Source organism: Telmatherina bonti, assembly GCF_933228915.1.
Source record: "Telmatherina bonti genome assembly, chromosome: 17".
In the NCBI taxonomy this organism is placed as follows: domain Eukaryota; kingdom Metazoa; phylum Chordata; class Actinopteri; order Atheriniformes; family Telmatherinidae; genus Telmatherina; species Telmatherina bonti.
In genome coordinates, this window is record NC_136615.1 from 16,984,430 (window position 1) to 17,002,050 (window position 17,621).

The 17,621-nt window shown below is 42.9% G+C and overlaps 1 protein-coding gene across 1 annotated transcript; it reads left to right on the top strand.

The window, feature by feature from the left end:
• Positions 1-1,413: 1,413 nt before the first annotated feature.
• On the top strand, positions 1,414-17,123 carry prag1 (PEAK1 related, kinase-activating pseudokinase 1; the record flags this gene model as incomplete). Its single annotated transcript, XM_079256236.1, has 6 exons — positions 1,414-1,495; positions 4,210-4,548; positions 4,647-6,361; positions 12,063-12,208; positions 13,088-13,854; positions 15,966-17,123. The coding sequence occupies exons 2-6, from the start codon at positions 4,285-4,287 to the stop codon at positions 17,121-17,123; spliced, it is 4,050 nt and encodes a 1,349-aa protein (XP_079112362.1). The 5' UTR covers positions 1,414-1,495; positions 4,210-4,284.
• Between the last annotated feature and the right edge of the window lie 498 nt (positions 17,124-17,621).

A 17,621-nucleotide genomic window follows, 5' to 3' on the forward strand; every position in this document is an offset into this window, starting at 1 on the left:
AAGAAAGAAGCTTTCCCACACAGCAGAAGCTGTAAGTAATCCAACCTCGGCTGAGCTCCTCTATGCTGGATGCTCCTACAGGACCCCAGTTTTGAATGACAGCTCTTCCCGTGACTTTGCAGACTGACATCACTGTGGTTCACATAAAGAGTCTCACCAATGGTAAGCGTAAATAAAAGCAGCCACTTCTTGCACAACTTTAAGTAAGATAACATTTTTTTAACCAATATGCATGTTGCCTGCTAGAAACCTTCCAAGCATTCATCCCAGATTTTATTTGATATGCACAAGCCACTTGAATCACCCCATTAGCAGAATTATGACATGCTCTATGCTGCCAAAATGAGATGAAACGCAACAAACTTTTAATCCTCTTGAGAGGTTTGCAGCTCTTTCCAAATTCAACAGGTGGTCTTGTAAAACATCACTTTTCCTGGATCTGGTATGCTGTGCCACTTATGTTGATTGTCTCAGCTCTGCAATAAATCTTTGAATAAAGGTCAGGAAACTATGGCTCCTGTGTCCAATCAATTCAATATGTATGGATGTGACCATGCACAGGAAGCAAATGAGACCAATGGGACCTTCAGATTTAGATTGTTAACAGATGTAGAATTGTATTTTTACTGACATTTTTCATAGAATTTGTTATTCTAAGTTTTATTGTGCCTCTACCACTCTGACACCAATGGGAAGATGGAAAGAAAGCCCTATAGGTGTCTCAGGTTAAATATATCAAATAACCAGAGAACAACACCTTGTTGTAGTGGTATTTCTTAGTAAGACATGTCCAGTCAAAAGGTTAATCTCTATGGATGACTGGTTTCTTCCAACACTGCGGCTGTGTTTGTCACTCTGAGCTCTGCCTCTCCTTTTGCTGCCTGTAATGGAAACCAGCAGGGGTCCTGCCTGTCTCTGAAGCAATGCCAGTGTTGTTCTACCACTCTGTCACCTCTCAGCCATGATGAACAGAAGCAGTCCTTGGAGGGGGGGTGGCAGGAGGAAAAGGAAAGGCTCTCCGCACTTCAAAGCCTCCTCTGACCAAGATTAATTACTTGCAGAATAAACCTCCACAACTAAATTAGCATTTCAAAATATTTTTTAAAAAAAAAAAATCTTTTAAGTTGTGTATCTTGAATATTTCTTTAAGTGAGTTGGACAGTTCAAAGTAAAGCAGCACATGGGCATTAGTGAAAATCTGTGGCTACTGGGCAGACTGCATGGCTGGTTTGGAGCTCCTCCCACCTCCTTGTGCTCTCTCCACGCTGCTGCAGAGTACTTCTGCTGTGTTCCAGCAACACACCACCACCTCTGCACAGACAAGCAGCAGCATCAGCCTCAGCCCAGCCTGCAGCACCGCGCAGCCTCCCGGTCTGTGACCTGTCGCTTCTGGAATACGTGTGAAGGGAAATAAGAGGAGCAACCACGGCTATATATATTTATTTTTTTCTTTTTGGAGGAAAGCTTCTGTGTTTGGAGGAGAAAGTCCGAGCAGGTAAGGAGGCAGCGGATAACCTTGGCTACATGATTTTTACTGAGCTGGCGTCCTTCTCCCCTTTATTTCCCTCTCGTACACCTGATTTATTGGCTCGGTGATGCAGGATGGGATTATTTTGTCTGTGGCTTGTTAGTAAATGCTGAATGCCACATCTGATAACAATAACATGTTTTGTTACATTTTGAATCCAAATCCGCGAAAAAAAACCAAACCTTGAACTAATTCTTTACGTGTCAACTCTTTAAAATACAAAAAACCAAAACGGAGGCTCAAGCCCAAAGCACGTGCTATGCTTCCTTTAAATCTCCTCTGTGTTCTAACAGACACTTATCAGCCGGAGGTGGAAGTTTTAAGAGAAGTTTTGGCGGAAATCCTCCCTGACCATAAGGAAAAGAACAGGTTGTGCCCCCCCCTAATGAATGAACGGGGGGCAGTGTGCGCGAGCAGGCGTGACAAATGCAGCTCGTAAAAGGAGCCGAGAGAGGGACTGCACACTGAAGTGGCCTGGTTATCAGACTGTAACGTGGGCTAGGTTGTCCCATTACTCTGATCATAAATGACTGGGCTGTTTTTTAAGCGGGCATTGCATCCAATTAAGCTTCCCTTGTTCATGCCTCAGCAGTTCTCTTTAAAAAAAAAATAAATAAAGCAGCGGGTGAGACAGTGCAGTGAACAGCAGCAACTATCAGATCATCTAAACTTCATGTTGTGCGCGTGTATGCTCGGTTGTGTATTGCACAAGTGCTCTTCTGCAGTAAGATTTATTAAAAGTGCTACTAAACCCCTTTTTAAGACGACAAATCTAACCTTTGACTCAAGTGCATCTCTTGGTAACCATATCTGTGGGTGTCTCAGCACTGGATCCTCACTGCATACATCATCCGGAAGAAGAGTGTAGTGTATACAGTGTGCAAAATCCCATCATAAAGTTGTTGTTTTTTTGCTTCTGGGTAAAACTAGACAAGTTTGAGACCTCTAGTGGTCGCTGGATTGTGTGTGATGTTTATGAACAAGGTGACAAAATGAGTGACTTTTATTCTGTCTGAGAAAAAAGCCCAAAGCTATAAATTCCACACCAGACCGACATCCACCTTTATACTCCTTACTTGTCTTTCAGAGAAAAAATTCTGGTTGTTGTGCCTTGTGAGTGTGTGTGTGTCTGTGTGTGTGTCGTTTTTACAAGAGGAAGTGAGAAATATTGGACCTTGAGCTTGAGAAGGAGTGGGGAATGTAGACAAGGCAGTCTATCTCTGTTCAAACAAGCAAGGCTGAACATGCCAACAAGGACTGGAGTACAGTTTGAAGGGTGTCTCAGTCTTCTCTGGCAAAAGCAGACAAGACTGAGACAATACCAAAGTCCTCTCGCTAATGTGAACGACTGCCAGCTAAGCAGTCCTCTTGAAGAGGCAGTGTCCTCATAATCTGTATGCCTCTGATCCATCATAACTTCAAATGACTCATGCACAACACCATCAGGTGTTGGGCAAGACTCTGCTTCCTCTGTTGTCGCAGGAACAGTTAAACAAACAGTGGGCTAGCGGAAGCTTTCCTGCTCAAACTGAGTCAGACAGAACAAAGAAAAATGTAAACAAGTATTATCTTTGCCAACAGGAAAACTCCTCATGCCTACCATGGGATTAGTAGATTGCAGCAGAGTGTGCTGGTGTGAGGAAGTATCAGGGGTCTCAAACGTTCATCATTGGTCATTTTTATTCTTTAAAATAAGTCGAGAGTCAAAAATCCAGTGCAGTACATCTCTTTTTTGTCTTTGTCTTATTGCACCTTCCAGCTGTTTATGCGGATGGGGAGTCTAAATAATGAGCCAATGCTGGTGTGTGTCATTGTAGCACCTTGTTGAGAGGCAATTAACACTGTGTAAAGACCATTAAAAGAGACCGGCAGTTGCAGACAGAAACAAATGACTTTGAAATGTTGTTGATCCTCTCCCTGTCAGTCCAGTTAAACAGGACACGACGAGTCAGAGGAAAGAGGTGTGTGTGTGTGTGTGTGTGTGTAGCTTGGTTTTGTTTATAACAGTGGGAGGACACACATGTGAAGTGGGAGATTTGGGTGCATGTTTGTGTGCAGAAAGGGGGAAGGGAAGTTGTCATGGGTGTGAGATTCACCCTGGTGAGACTTGCTCCTTTAGACATTCCTGACATTCCGACCTCCGGGATGCTTGAGGCTCCTCTGTCTTCTTCTAGCTTGTCGGGGGGCTGCAGAGGACTCTTTGGAGAGCTTTTATGTTGCTGGGCTCACACTGGCAAGCCTTTCGGTTGAGCAGAGACCACATGCCCTCTAATTTAGGAGACCATGGGAACATGTAACACAGCACATATCGGGTCTTCTTGAGTTACATCTGTTGGTGACACTTAAATCCTCATCTCAAGGCCTTCAGTGCAGTTAGGAAACACTTGTCACTTTGGACTCTTATTGTTAAGCAGATGCTATTTCATTTTGTTTTGAGATTTCAAACAAATATTAAACTAGAATATTTGCCATCTCTTTTATACCTATCTCATTTACAATCAGACTGCAGCATCCACTTACTAAATGACACTGGTCACTACAACTTTTTTTGACCACAAAGACTTAACTGTTTTTAAATCTGTGGAAAAAACTGACAATGACTTAATGCTTTATTTCTATTAACAATGCACTTTCTTTTTTATCGTTTTCCAATCAACATCCTGTGACATTTGGGGGGCCAGCCATGAGAGCTCATCCGCCATCTACCACACACCCTCGTAGCCACCTCTGACCAAACCTGAATTAGCAAACCAAAGATGTCAGCGTGCAATGACTTTGCAGAACACGTGTGGAAACCCGGCTCTTGTAAGAACTGCTTCCACCTACTCAGTGCGCACAAGACCGTCAGCATTCTGGATGGCAACGTGCCAGCAGCTTGTTTGAAGAGCAGCGTTGGAGGCGATGAAGAAGCTGGAGTGACGGTACCTTCACCCTACAGCAAACCCACCATCGCTGTCAAACCCACCATGATGAGCTTTGACACCAGTGAGCCAAAAGACATCAATATGAACATAGAGCAGGTGAGTCTCTAAAATGTCCTTTTGGGTTTAAACCTTGCGTCATATAATCTGTATATATTTTAATACATGCTTATTTATGCATATATGTTAACTTTCAGCAGGAGAACACAAAGAGTCCAGTTGAGCGGATGGACCTGAAAAAGCTCTTGAACCTGACGCCTTTTTACATTGACGGTAATGGCTGCAACAAGGCTCATAGAGAGGCAGTTCTTCAGAGTCCTGATGCCAAGATGGACTACAACAACTGCATCTCCTTATCCCCAACAATTCTGCCCAAAGACTCCATGATTGTTGGCAATATCTATATCAGCCAAGAGGAAGGGAAAGGTTGTCAGAGTTTTAAAAAAAATGCCAACGAGGACTCCTGCAGGCAGCAGCATAGCATGGCTGCTAACAGGACCAAGAGCACTTACAATGGGAGTGTTGTTACTACCAGAACAAACTGTGAGTACCATGAGGAATCAGTGGAGATACCATTGATGGATAGTGTCCCTTCCATTCCTGCCACAATTCCTAGCAATGGTGTAAGCAGTTGTAGTGCCACCAATGTTATCACAAAGGCTTCTAGCACTTCTACCATTTCTGGCACTACAGTCTCAAGTGTGGACACGACTGTCCATGCTAGCCAAACATCCTTCCACTCTGTTCCTGTCCTGTCTAAACAGAGTAGCCTGTCGGATTCCTCTTCTTATCGTAGCAGTACAGATTCACTTCCTGGTCCTGAAGGTTCAGTAGGAAGACGAGGTGGGTTGGGGAGCCCGCAGAGTTCACAGCCCTTAGGCAGCCCAAAGTCGGCTCCCTGTTCTCCCAATGGACGGGTTGACCCTGAGCCCATTTACGCTGAGAGTGCCAAGAAAAAGCGCAGGCCACAAGGAAATGGACTGCAGTCCCATCCTGTGAGCCCAAACCAGGCAAAGCAGCCCCAGGTGTCTGAGGCTGAACGGTCTGGAGAAAATCAGCGGGCCACCATCACTGTAATGGCTGCTCACACAGAGGAAAACAACAGAACTTTCTATCTAAGCAGCCCAGATTCAGCCGTCAGCACCCAGTGCAACTTTAGCCCCACAGCACGTAAGGACTCAAGCAGCCCAGCCTTCTGTTGGCCAAACCCCAGCTGCAGTTCACTGTCTGTGGGTACAGAAGCTTCCCATTCCCTCTCCCTGCTTCCTAAGCCCCAGTCCAGCCCACCCATTCCCCCAAAGAGGAACATCCGCTCCCCAAAACTAGGTACCTCTAGTCTCTCATCTTCAATGTCTTCTCCAGTTGCTCTTCCTGAATTTCCCAAACTAGGTACTTCTAGCCTCTCGCAGTCTAATACATCCCCCATCCCGCTCCCAGAGCTCCCCATGCTTTTCCTTGTCTCTGCAAGAGAGGGTCATTTTAAGGTCCCTGTTGAAAACCAGAGTGCGGCATCTGAACCCTGGCACAAGCCCAGCCACTACAGCTCTAGCTTGAACTGTCGTATTGAAGAAGAGGAGGAGGAGGAAGAGAGAGAGCGGAAAGGAATAGAGAAGAAGCAGCTAGCTTCCAGCCCAGGGACAACCTCTCTGGGGACAGGAGTAGTCAATGGTGGTGCTGTCTGGAAGGCCCACAGCAGCGCCCCTCCGACGACAGAGCCAGGCACGGCCCCCCCGACTTCCCCCAACAATGGTGCCTGTCAGGGGGAAACTAAGGGCACCGGCACAGAGGAGGAGGGCAAGCATAACGGGAGCATGCCGGCTAAGCAACCGTTGCATGGCAGCTCATCAGGGCTGCTGGCAGCAGGGAAAGGAGCTGATCCCAATCCGCCACCCCCCCCTCCTAAACTTTACAGGTAAGAAAAGCAAAGGACTTTATCTCTTTCAGTTATTAACCTCAAGCTCTATAGAACACTAGCACAGTTTCTCATTTAGGTTATATTTAGTTAAATAAAAAGAAAATATGTATATATTTTTGTTGTGACTAAATAAAAAAATGGTCAGGTTTAATCGTATTGATGCTTCTAAAACAATGACGAAAAGCCACTTAGACTTTAAAGGCCGCCAAATGAGTATGTAAAGCTGCTCACTTATCCCCAATGACAAAAATGTTCAGCTGACAGTATTAAACTATAATTTATGCTTTTCTACTTAGCATGGAGCAGATGAAAACAATGACAGACCTTAAATACCGTTTGTTTAAATGTTTTTAGCAGAAAACTGCTTTTTAAAATTCTCAAAATCTTGCATAAGAGAGCAACATAAATACTCTTTATGTTTAATAAGGGCGAAGCACGGAAAAAAGGCTAGATCTCGAAGAGATGAAGATGAAAATTATTGTTTACATTAAAGGCAGCTGTGTAAAAGAAATTCCAATGGATGTTAAGACATGAGCAAATATTTTAGTATGTTTTATCTGGCACCTTCGTCTGGCATCCGCCAGTGTCCAAATTGCATTTTTTGGCCTGTTCCACACATAGTTAGCCTCATGTATTATGTTGTATGTATATCTGTGAAGCTACCTGCTTAATAAGCTCTATAGTGTTGCTAGAAACTGCCTTTAAATCCATACCTTAGTGCAGTCATCTCCATGTGAAACGTACAGTGCCTTCTCCATTCAGTGCATCATTATCCAGCCATGAATCAGCCTTCATTCTAACCCCTTGTGATCATTCAAACTGTGGGGCATAATATTCAATGCACGCCTTGTTCTATTCATGCTGGCAATGTGACTTCTTCAGTTCTAATTAACACACAAATTGGGTCTGGTAGATACTCCACTGCTGTGTCATGTTAGTGGCAAAACAGTCATAATGTTTTTGTCTTTCTGATGCATCTACGAGCAAAATAGTTTATATATTTCCTCTGTCGCTTGGCTAAAAATATGTGTTTATTTTTGCTGCTTACTCTCTGCATTTAATCGTGCCTTCAACTGAGTCTCCATTAGGCTAAGAATACATTGTACCATGTGAGTCATCTACCTAAAGCTAAAAAAAGAGAGAACTGTGTTGCATTTATTAGTACATCAAATGATCCCCTTAAAATAAACATTGCTTTGTCTGGCAGGATGAGGGTAACTTCCTCAAAACGAGCAGATGTTTTACCAGTTTTAGTAAGACTCAGCAGAAGCCCACTGGATAACATTTTTCTGTCAAACCGCTGATCACGTTTCAAGGGGCTTTATGTTTGCAGTAATTTTAGTAAGGACCCATCTCTCCTGTCTTGCGTTGCCGGCATTCTGCACTGATAAAAATACCTTGTTGGGACACATGTGGGAACACGCCTTTAGCCATCGACAGTTTTGGCTTTCTGGTGTTCAAAGTTTATCACCGTGTTTAATCAACAAGTGCCATTAGCACTGGTAGGGATCCGAATCTTGTCAACAAAGGAGGGATTAGATGTGCATTTGTTTTAAAGATCTGATCACATTAATTCCAGAAGTTTGCAAGCACATGCCTACGCCGTTTTAAAAGCAGAATTTTGATCTTCTAAATCGTTTAAAAACATATAGTCTGAAAAAATGTTCATCACTCGGCACAGCCCATCATGTGATGTCAACCTGTGCTCGTGCATGTGCCTACGTCATGCGTGAGCATGTGTTAAAGTACTCCTTTTGACAAAAAGGGTGTGTCAACTGGCTGCTGAATGTTGCCAGAAGGAGGGGCATAAGTGAACAGATTGTTGCCCTTGGCAACTCCCAAACAGGCAATCAGCTGCCATCAGTAGATGTAGAATTTATAGATCAGCCACGTGGCTTCAAGTCCACAGGGTTTGACTTTGGTTTGAATTTCTTTTTACTCTGTAAACTGGCGTTTCAAGATGGTCCGCCCCTCCCTCCACAAATCCGCCCTGATCCCTTTTTTCCGCAGAACAACAGATAGCATCTTGTTGCTGGCTGGCAGACTTGAAGCTGCTCCAAAGTGAACTGGTAGTTGTATTAGTGGATGCTAAATATGAAAAATAGGTGCTTTGAATCCATGCATCTAATAGATGCTGTTGCTTTTCCTGTTGAGAAACTTTAAATACACACATGACTCGTGTGGAACCAGGGTTGTGTTACTTCACATGGTGGGGCTTTAGAAAGCCACCAGTCTGATCCAGGAGTATTTATCTCACCCGGCGGCCCGACGAGGACCCCTACATATATACAGCATGAGGTAGGGACCTGACGGCTACTTTCTCTCATACATGCTCTTAGTTTGGTACAGAAAATGAGATTGGCAAGTAAAGTGAAATGATGATGGTTTTGTTGTAGGGTTTGCTCTCCAAAAATATGCTAAACCACAGAGGAGTTGTTTTTTGTCTTCCTTTATTGTAGGCAGGGGCCACTGATCTTTCACACACTTATCGGGAGCTTAATAGCTACTGCATAGCTGTAACTTTGAATGTAATAAAATTCGTTGTTGTTTTACACACACATCTTGCTCCTCTTACTGTTTAATGTTTTTATAAATAATATAGTGCTAAGATGAAGAACATGAAAAGTAAGATACGTTGAACTCCTTGAAGGTGAGAAGCAGCAAAATTAAACTGGCAAAACACCTTTTAGCATATAAATGAAAACGAGCTGCAGTGGATGTTGCTGACGGAGGGGGAGATAACGAAACAAGGTTGGAGCCGTTTGCAAAAGATAACAAGGGTTTGTGTCAAACATTAATGGATCTTTGGTTTATATGACTGCATAGCCATGGTAACTATCCTACAGTCAGGGGAAAGAAACAATAGGTTTCTTCTTCTTTCTTCTATACTGTATTGTGATGTTTGGATGTTGCACAACAAGAAAGATAACATGTAATTCATCACAACAAACAAGCAATAAATAAGTCTACCTTTAGTCCAAGTTGATGTGAAAAGAAATGCCTAAGAGTGTGCATCTTATTCAATGTCATGGAGGTAAAAAAAAAAAAGCATTTAAATAATCATAACCATGTTTGAGATTGACTTTGTTGCTTCGCTGTTAACCAGGACAGGCAGCACAACATATGCGCCTCCACCATCTTCAAAGTGCATGATGTGCTTAGTAAAATCAGAGTCAAAGAATTGGATTTAAACAAAAACCAAATTCTTATCATGAATTGCTTGTTTTTTGTTTTTGTTATTGCTATTTATTTTATTGTTGTTGCTACATGCTATATAACCTGCTGAATTTATAACTAAAAGACTGTGACAATACAGTAAGCTTGGAAATCTGTTGTGTATTGTTACTAGGCTTGTCACTATAACAAATTTTGCCATGCGATTACTTGTCTCAGAATTTATTGCGATAGACAATATTATTGCGCCAAGCGATTATTGTTGTCATTTTGAGACCATTTTCAACTAAAATAACAATAACGCCATAATAATGCAAGTACACCCTTTCAAAGATCAACATACTTTAATTTCTTTTGTGTGATGTGCAGACTAGACTCATCCTGTCCCCAGTCTGCTAAAACAGATCAGGATTTTTCCTGGGGTTTTGGCAATGTGGTTATTTGGAACATATGGTCTCTAAATACTATGTAACACAGTTGCATCATCTATGGTCAAGCTCATATAAGGGGACATGTTTGCACTTTACCAGAGGTGGAATGGTAAAATGTCATTTTTCATGTCATTGTAAAGTCGAGGGATTTATGTATGTTCTTCCAGGCAATTCATACTGACTGTGAAATGTTTGGAACATTTTTCAAAATGTCGTCTATTTAACGATATTAAAGGGCAGCATCACTTTACCAACCACACTGTCTGAGTGCACACCATGTTGCACTGTCCTGTTGGCTGGTAATCTGTCAGTTAAACACCCCAGTAATTGTGGACTGTCGGGAAGACAAATGAAACTTATTGCATCCATTTTTCCTTACGTGCGATTAATTGACTTATTGCTTTTTGCAACAGGCCTGATTGTTCCATGAATCTATTTGAGCTTTTTAGTTATATAAACACACATACACACCATAGAGAAGACCTATAAAAAGAATCAGGAAGTGAAAACTATTGCATGATCCATAACATTACTGCAGTTTAGTATCTCATTTAACGCTGTCACACTGTTATCTTAGCCCGTTCAATGCAACTCCATCCAATCTCTTTTTAAAGCTCACCCAGTTCTAGTCACACTGCTTTATTAATAAAACACCAGGGTGGCATGTGTGTAAACAGATCGAGGTCATTACTTGCTGTAATGCAACTGTTTATAGTCTAAATCTGAGTCACTGTTGTAGCAGGGCACAAACCTGTTTGTTTGTTTGACAGGTTTGCTGAGGTGATGGTGGTATCTCATGCTGGCAAAAAAAAAAAAGAAAAAAAAAGATTAGATCTGCGGTGAGGAAATGGGCAGTCAGGATGTTTAGGCTAAAAATTTGGCATTCCCAAGAAAAACGTTGCACCGTCCAGACAAAACAATTAAAGACTTAATTAATTGAGAATGTAACTGATACATTAATCAAACTATCCTGACCTGGATAAACATCCCTGTCTTTGGAATGCTTAACAATCCGTGCACACCCCACAAACATAAGCAGTGATATTTTTATTTCCCTCTGCACTGCACAGTCTCTTGTTTTGAATACAGATCTGCAAGATCTAGAGCGAGGCAGGCACATGCACGGACATAGACTCATAATCCCTTCACCCACTACCATTTCTCCCTTGCCTCAGCACTTCCACTGCATGTCATTGTGGTCCTTTTGTCTGTAAAACGATAGCTGATCCTTAGCTAACTGCCCAGAGAGAATACCTAACCCTTTGTCTACCGCCTGCTCTCCTCTTCTTCAGTCCCCCTTGTCTGTTTGTTCTGCTGATTTATGGTGGAATTGAAGTCAGAGGCCAGCGGATAAATGGAGACAAGAGTCATTTTGTGATTGAAGAGACAAACACAAGATGAAGGGAAGGAATGGGACCTTGCTTCCCCGAGCCATTAACATGTATAATGAGACCCATGAATGGATGTCAGTCAGCTTAATTGGTCACCTTAATTGAAACCCTCCTCATGCACAGGTTTCATTGGCATTATAAGAGGCAATCACCGCAGTCAGGATGCAAAATAAGAGGAAGGCAAAGCCTCTTTCTTGCATACAAAAAGTTAAAACAACCCCTTTCCAGTATAGGCAGAAAGTCGATGTGCCACTATGCTGCTGGTCAAAATACAGCAGATGTTGCACTTTACCACTACAAGTTTATCAAACTTCACATATGATTAGTGGCATTAAGTTACCCAGCTTAAGCTTGTCTGATGTTTTCAGGAAGGTTTGCTTGCTGTAGAAAATAAATCGGCACAGAGTAGAGAAGTGTGCCTCTCGTAGGGAGGAAATGAAACCCATCCAGACTGGCTTCTTCGTCATTTAAAATGAAACTATGTATGACTGCACTGAAATTTATCAGCAGCATATTGTAAATGAGAAACAAGAGGAAGTGAATCAGTTCCACATTTATTCACAGATGCACAGAAAAGTAATTTATTCATCAAACCAACAGATACATTGGGATGGTGTAATAGGTTGACATTAAGGATTATAATCGCTCACTGGAGGGGACAAAAAGAGTTAATTTAACTTATTTTTTTATTTAATTTTGCAGAGCGAGTGGTAAAATGAGTGGCAGCAACATGGAGTTGGACCGCTGCAACCAACAAGGGTCAGCAGAGAGTACTACATTATCCTTACAGGGCCTTGGCAGCACTAGCCTACCAACTGCTTCCACTGACAGCCTGACTGCTGACATCGGTAAGTCCTCCACCAACTTTTCAGTCAATGGAATTTACTCTAAATAAAACATGTATTGTGAGTTCAAAGCATCTTATGCATTTCTGTGAGCCTAGCGGAAGGTAATTAATTATTCCTGCTCCAACTTAACAGTCATCTTAAAACAGATGTTGTACTTTGTTTGGAGTAGAGCAGAGCAACAGTAAAAAGAGGAAAGGGAACACAGCAAGGTTAACTCCAACAGCTTATCTGTTTTGTTCCTTTTTCATGGAGTGCTTGTACACTTTGTTATGGCTGGGTGTTCATTTTCAAAACAGAGTTCATATTTCTGCTCTGTCACAATTAGTGGCATCTGTCCTTGGCATGTCAGCCCTAAACCTTGGTGGTGCTCAGATGCTTGTAATTGCAGCGACTTCCTGAGTGGTGTTTGAAGAGATAATTATGGACTCCGATAACGAGGGAAAAAGGGCTTGACTACATCCTACGGAGGACTTTACTTTTTTTGGTCTCCTCCTTGCTCTGAAAGCAGTTATTGAAGCACCACGCAATTATTTCAGTGTCTGTGTGCTTTTGCGTGATGTAAAGATCCAGCTTAAAGTCTTGACTTGATAAACAGACTGTAATTCGATGGAAGATATTTCGAGTGTCATCTTGAAGCCAGGGGTTGTGGATATTTCCAACTCTTTTTAGGAAACAAGGAGTGTTTTGTGGCTGAGATGTGATGGAAGGTGATTTTAAATCAGGCTTGAATTTCACTGAGGAATGTGAGAGTTGGTAAGTGCTGTGTTGTTAAGAGAAATTTACCTGGAAGGACTTAGAAAATGAAGGCTGTTTTGTTTGAATTCACAAAGGAGAGAAATGCTCGAAGAAACTGTAATAAAGATTTTTCTTCCTCCGTAGGTTCTCGAGATGCTGCAAGGATGTCTTGTTCATCGCCATTTCCCAGGACTCCAGTGGGCTCCGCCCCAGGGTCTCCTCGCCCACCATCCTTTAACAGCTCAAGTAACCAACCACCTCCTCTCCCGGAAAAGAAAATGGTCAACCGCACTGTATCGGCTCCAGACAGCGCGAATAGAAAACCCTTCCTCCGAGCCTACCCTCGCCTTCTGTTCACCGGCTCAGAGAGCAACGTGTGCCGCTCTGTTGACGCCAGCTCACGCTCCAGTTTACCATCCAGCCCAGTAGACCTGCGGCCCGTTTTCTCTTCCAACGAGTCTGTGGAGCGGTTTCAGGCCCCGCTAAGCCGACCTTCAAGGTCCCGAACGCTGGATGAACCGCTTAAGACTCAGGGGCGTCTGGGTGTGCACTGCCGAGGCAGCATCACTTGCTCCTCTTCGCCACAGCTCAGCGTGCCTTTGTCAGCCACTGAGCCAGCTTCAGCGCCAAATCTCGGTTCAAGTCTGCAACTCCAGACCCTTCTGAGTAATATTGACAGTAGAGAGGGGGTGTACTCCAAACTAGGTGGGCTGTATGCAGAGTCTCTACGACGCCTGGCTTTGAAATGCGAAGATCACTTCACCCGTTCCCAAAAGAATCCACTCAGGTTTGAAGAGAGCAACTGGTCTCTGTTCAGGCTCACATCAAACAAGCCAAGCTGCATTGCAGGAGATGCTGTGTACTATTCCGCTGCCTGCGCCTCGGACCCAAACAATTCCTACGCTGTGAAGGTATCCCGTTTGATTTTTATAACCTAGCAACAATGTTGATGAGAGAAATTCAGCTTTTTTTAAAGATTCCACTTTTTTTTGTTTAGTTCTCTCTACGGTTTCTAAATGGCTCTTCATTTGATGTTACTCAATATCTTTTATTTAGCCTAATTCAGCATTTATGAACAGTTTATGTGTTGGTCAGCATTAGTTTTATAAAAGCCTTATTCATATGCTGTTTTTGGTTGAAAAAGACAGTTACTATTCAATATATTAATCACACCTTTTATATAGATTTTCTTAACACAGAACCTATCAGAACCCTATCAGCTTTTATGTATCAGGGTTTTGAGCCTTTTTTTTTTTTAATTATGCCATAGGTCTCAAAGTACACATATCAAACATGGTACACATCATTAAAGGGTTAAAAAAATCGTTTTTATCCTTTGGGTTTCAACCTCAGTGAGACTTAGTTACTTTCTTTGTTATTATTGGTTTATTCATTCTTATGTTTATACAGAGGTCTGATGTTTCTATACATTGTATGTTTTTTTAATATAGTTTTTAATATTTGGTTTTAGCTGGGGTTGTCTTTTAAAGTGCTTTACAAATAAAGTTTGTGTGGTGAAGTTGGTGTAATGTCTCCTCGTATGTGATTGGCCGTATGGTGTGCCAATCAAAATACAAGGAGTAATTCAGGAGAGTCCACTTGATTCCAATCTACTTTATTTATAAAGCACATTTTAAAAGAGAAAACGTCTCCATAGTGCTGCGCATAAAATATTTGCAATATCAATAAGTACAATAAAAAAAATAACTAAGTGTGGCTCTCAAGGAAATAAAACAACTGAAATGATAAAAGTAAATGAAGAAAACAAAAACTGAATAAAGACAGAGGAATCAGCTGTAAGAATGTATCTAAGAATGAAACATCAGCTTTGTTTGCGGAAAGCGGATCAGGAGTTTAACAACTGGCCAGACTTTCATCTTCAGAATGAGGCTTATTCTTATGTCTAACTTTAGCCTCCTGTAGATGGTCATGTCACAGATGTCGATTCGAAATGATGTCAGAAGAACTGTGTCACCTTGACTCCTCACCACATCTATCCCTGAAGAGGTGTTGACAGCATGCAAATCGAGCAATAGGATGAGAGGGTAGTAGAGACTCCAACAATCGAACAGGCTTTGACCACTAATCTGAAAGGTTGTAGCTCTGTTTCAACATGTGTGAAGAAAACTAAACTTCAATGAAGTTTACTTTGAATGAACCACACCCAAATGTTGTCCTTAGTGAATGAATGTTTAAAATGATTGAATTTCGTTTAACTTCTGAGTACAGAAGTTGATAAGTATAACACTGTTGGGTTGCTGCTTTGCACTTCTGTTCTTGTAGGAAAAATTAGCTTTGTGGGTGTAAATCTGTCTTTAGCAAGGGTTTGACAGTTTGAAGACGGCATGTGCAAACTGAAATTGGGCAGTTTCTTGTTTGTTCTCAGGCAGCTGATGGGATGGTCCCTCTACAGCGCAAACCCTCAAGGCATGTAGTGTAAACAACTAGAGAGAAGGGAGTGGATGCAGTCTCACTGATCTTTGTGCTTTACTGCTGTACAAAGCAGCGGCTGTTTGTGTTGTATGAGTTATGTCGGGCTGCCCGCACTATTGCTTAATAATTTTAGGCCAAATTAATCTTTACATTCCAGGCAGGATTTACAGCCAGACAGACCTCTGTTGCCAAGGCCAGCGCACACACACACACACACTTACAAACAACTTAGCGTGAAAGCAATAACACTAATGAACTCGTTATAACCTGCAACTGGCATTTGTTTGTATTACCCAGTCTGTGTGTGTGAATGAATGTGATTTTGCTTTCTGAAGTCATCAAAAGTAGGTTTGTGCTTAGTTAATGAGAAAGATTAGAAATCTGATCCTGCTCAGGATTTAAACCTATTCACGTGTTTTGAAGAACACACCCTGAAGAGTTGCAGGAGCTTACTTTGATCCAAACTGACCATAGAAGAAGAATAGTTTGCCTTGCAGCATTTAGCATAAAGGATGCTGATTTTCACTTAAACAAGAACAGGATCAAGGCTTTTAATCTAACTCAAATTTCTGTCTGGATTTCTCTCCAGATCTGTAAGAGCCCATCCGTGGAAGCCAAGCAGGGCCATCTGTACAGTCTGTCGGTGCAGCAGAGCATCCCTCCTCACTTTAACCTCCAGCAGGACTGTGGCCATTTTCTCGCCTGCGTCCCCCAAAGCATGCTGCCGTCAGATGAAGTGTCTCTGCCCAGCTCACCCGCTCCGTCACTGCCGCAGCCCACAACAACCGCACAGGGTCAGCAGGCAGAGCGAGAGCGAGTGGTGGTCATCACTCCTGAGATTCCTCAGCAAACTGCAGCTGACTTTGTTAGGGAGTGGGATATAATCCATAAAACCCAGCCGGAAGTCTATGAGCGCCGTGTATGCTTCCTCTTGCTGCAGCTCTGCAACTGCTTGGAGCACTTGAAGGAGCACGGAGTCACGCACCGCGACTTGTGCCTCGAAAACCTGCTGCTAGTGCCTCATCAGCGCAGGCCGTCCCATTTAACTCAACCAACCACCTCTGACAGCAGCGCTTGTAACGGTGCAAGTCCTGGAGACATTCAGCGCCACCTTCCCCGGCTCCTCATCAGCAACTTTGCCAAGGCCAAGCGTCGCACCTCAGAGGAGGCTGCCACAAACGGTGGGGATCCGCGTATGAAACGTGACCACGCCAGACTGGCGCCTGAGATCGTCTCAGCAGCCCAGTACCGTAAATTTGACGAGTTCCAGACGGGCATCTTGATCTATGAACTCCTCCACCAGCCCAATCCATTTGAGGTGAGTCCGGCCCTGAGAGAACAAGACTACCGCTGTGAGGACTTGCCTCCAGTCCCTTCTGTCTCCCTTTATTCTTTGGGTCTCCAGAGACTGGCCCAGCTTCTTCTCCAACCCGATCCCATCAAACGCATTCCCATCCAGGAGGCCAAGCGTATATTGCAGAGCCTGCTTTGGGGTCCCAGGAAGGATCTGATGGAGCAGCAATGGGAGAGACACAGACAAGGAGGCTTTGTCGATGGATCCCGGCACGAGGGCCTCCTCAACTGGCTGGATGTTAAAAGGGCTCTGCTGATGATGAAGTTTGCCGAGCGCTCACTGGAGCCAGAGAGGAACGCAGAACTGGAGGACTGGTTGTGCTGCCAGTACTTTTCCTCGGCTCACCCTCTGTCTCTCTGCCATACTGCGGAACTGCTCTACTCACTGAAGTGACGACTCACTCTGAGTTCATAAGGAAAAAAGAAATTTGACTTTAAGTAATGTGTGAACTTGTGAATGTACATATGAGGGAGACCAATAATGTCAAAGTTAATGTCGAGACACTACGGATTGGTCCAAATGATGTGATCCTCTGGAAGAACTGTGAACCTATTGGTGTTACTTCTGCATGCGTGAGAGCCATGCATAAAACCAGCCATCCATTCATTGCCGTCCTGCTACTGACGATACGATAAGCGCAGAACATCTAGCTATACTTGTAGTAGTCCCAGAAATATGGAGAAAAATCATATTGTACCAGTTACTTAAAGGACACTGTGGAGTTTTTTTTTTTTTTTTAAATTACATAATATACTTACCAAAGTTCCATGTTTTGACTGTATTATATGTATTTATTACTTATTAGAAGCAACATTTTACACATTGAGGGAGCCTAATAATTCATGACTTCAGTCTTTGTCTGCTGATAATGCTTTGTCATGTCTAATTGTG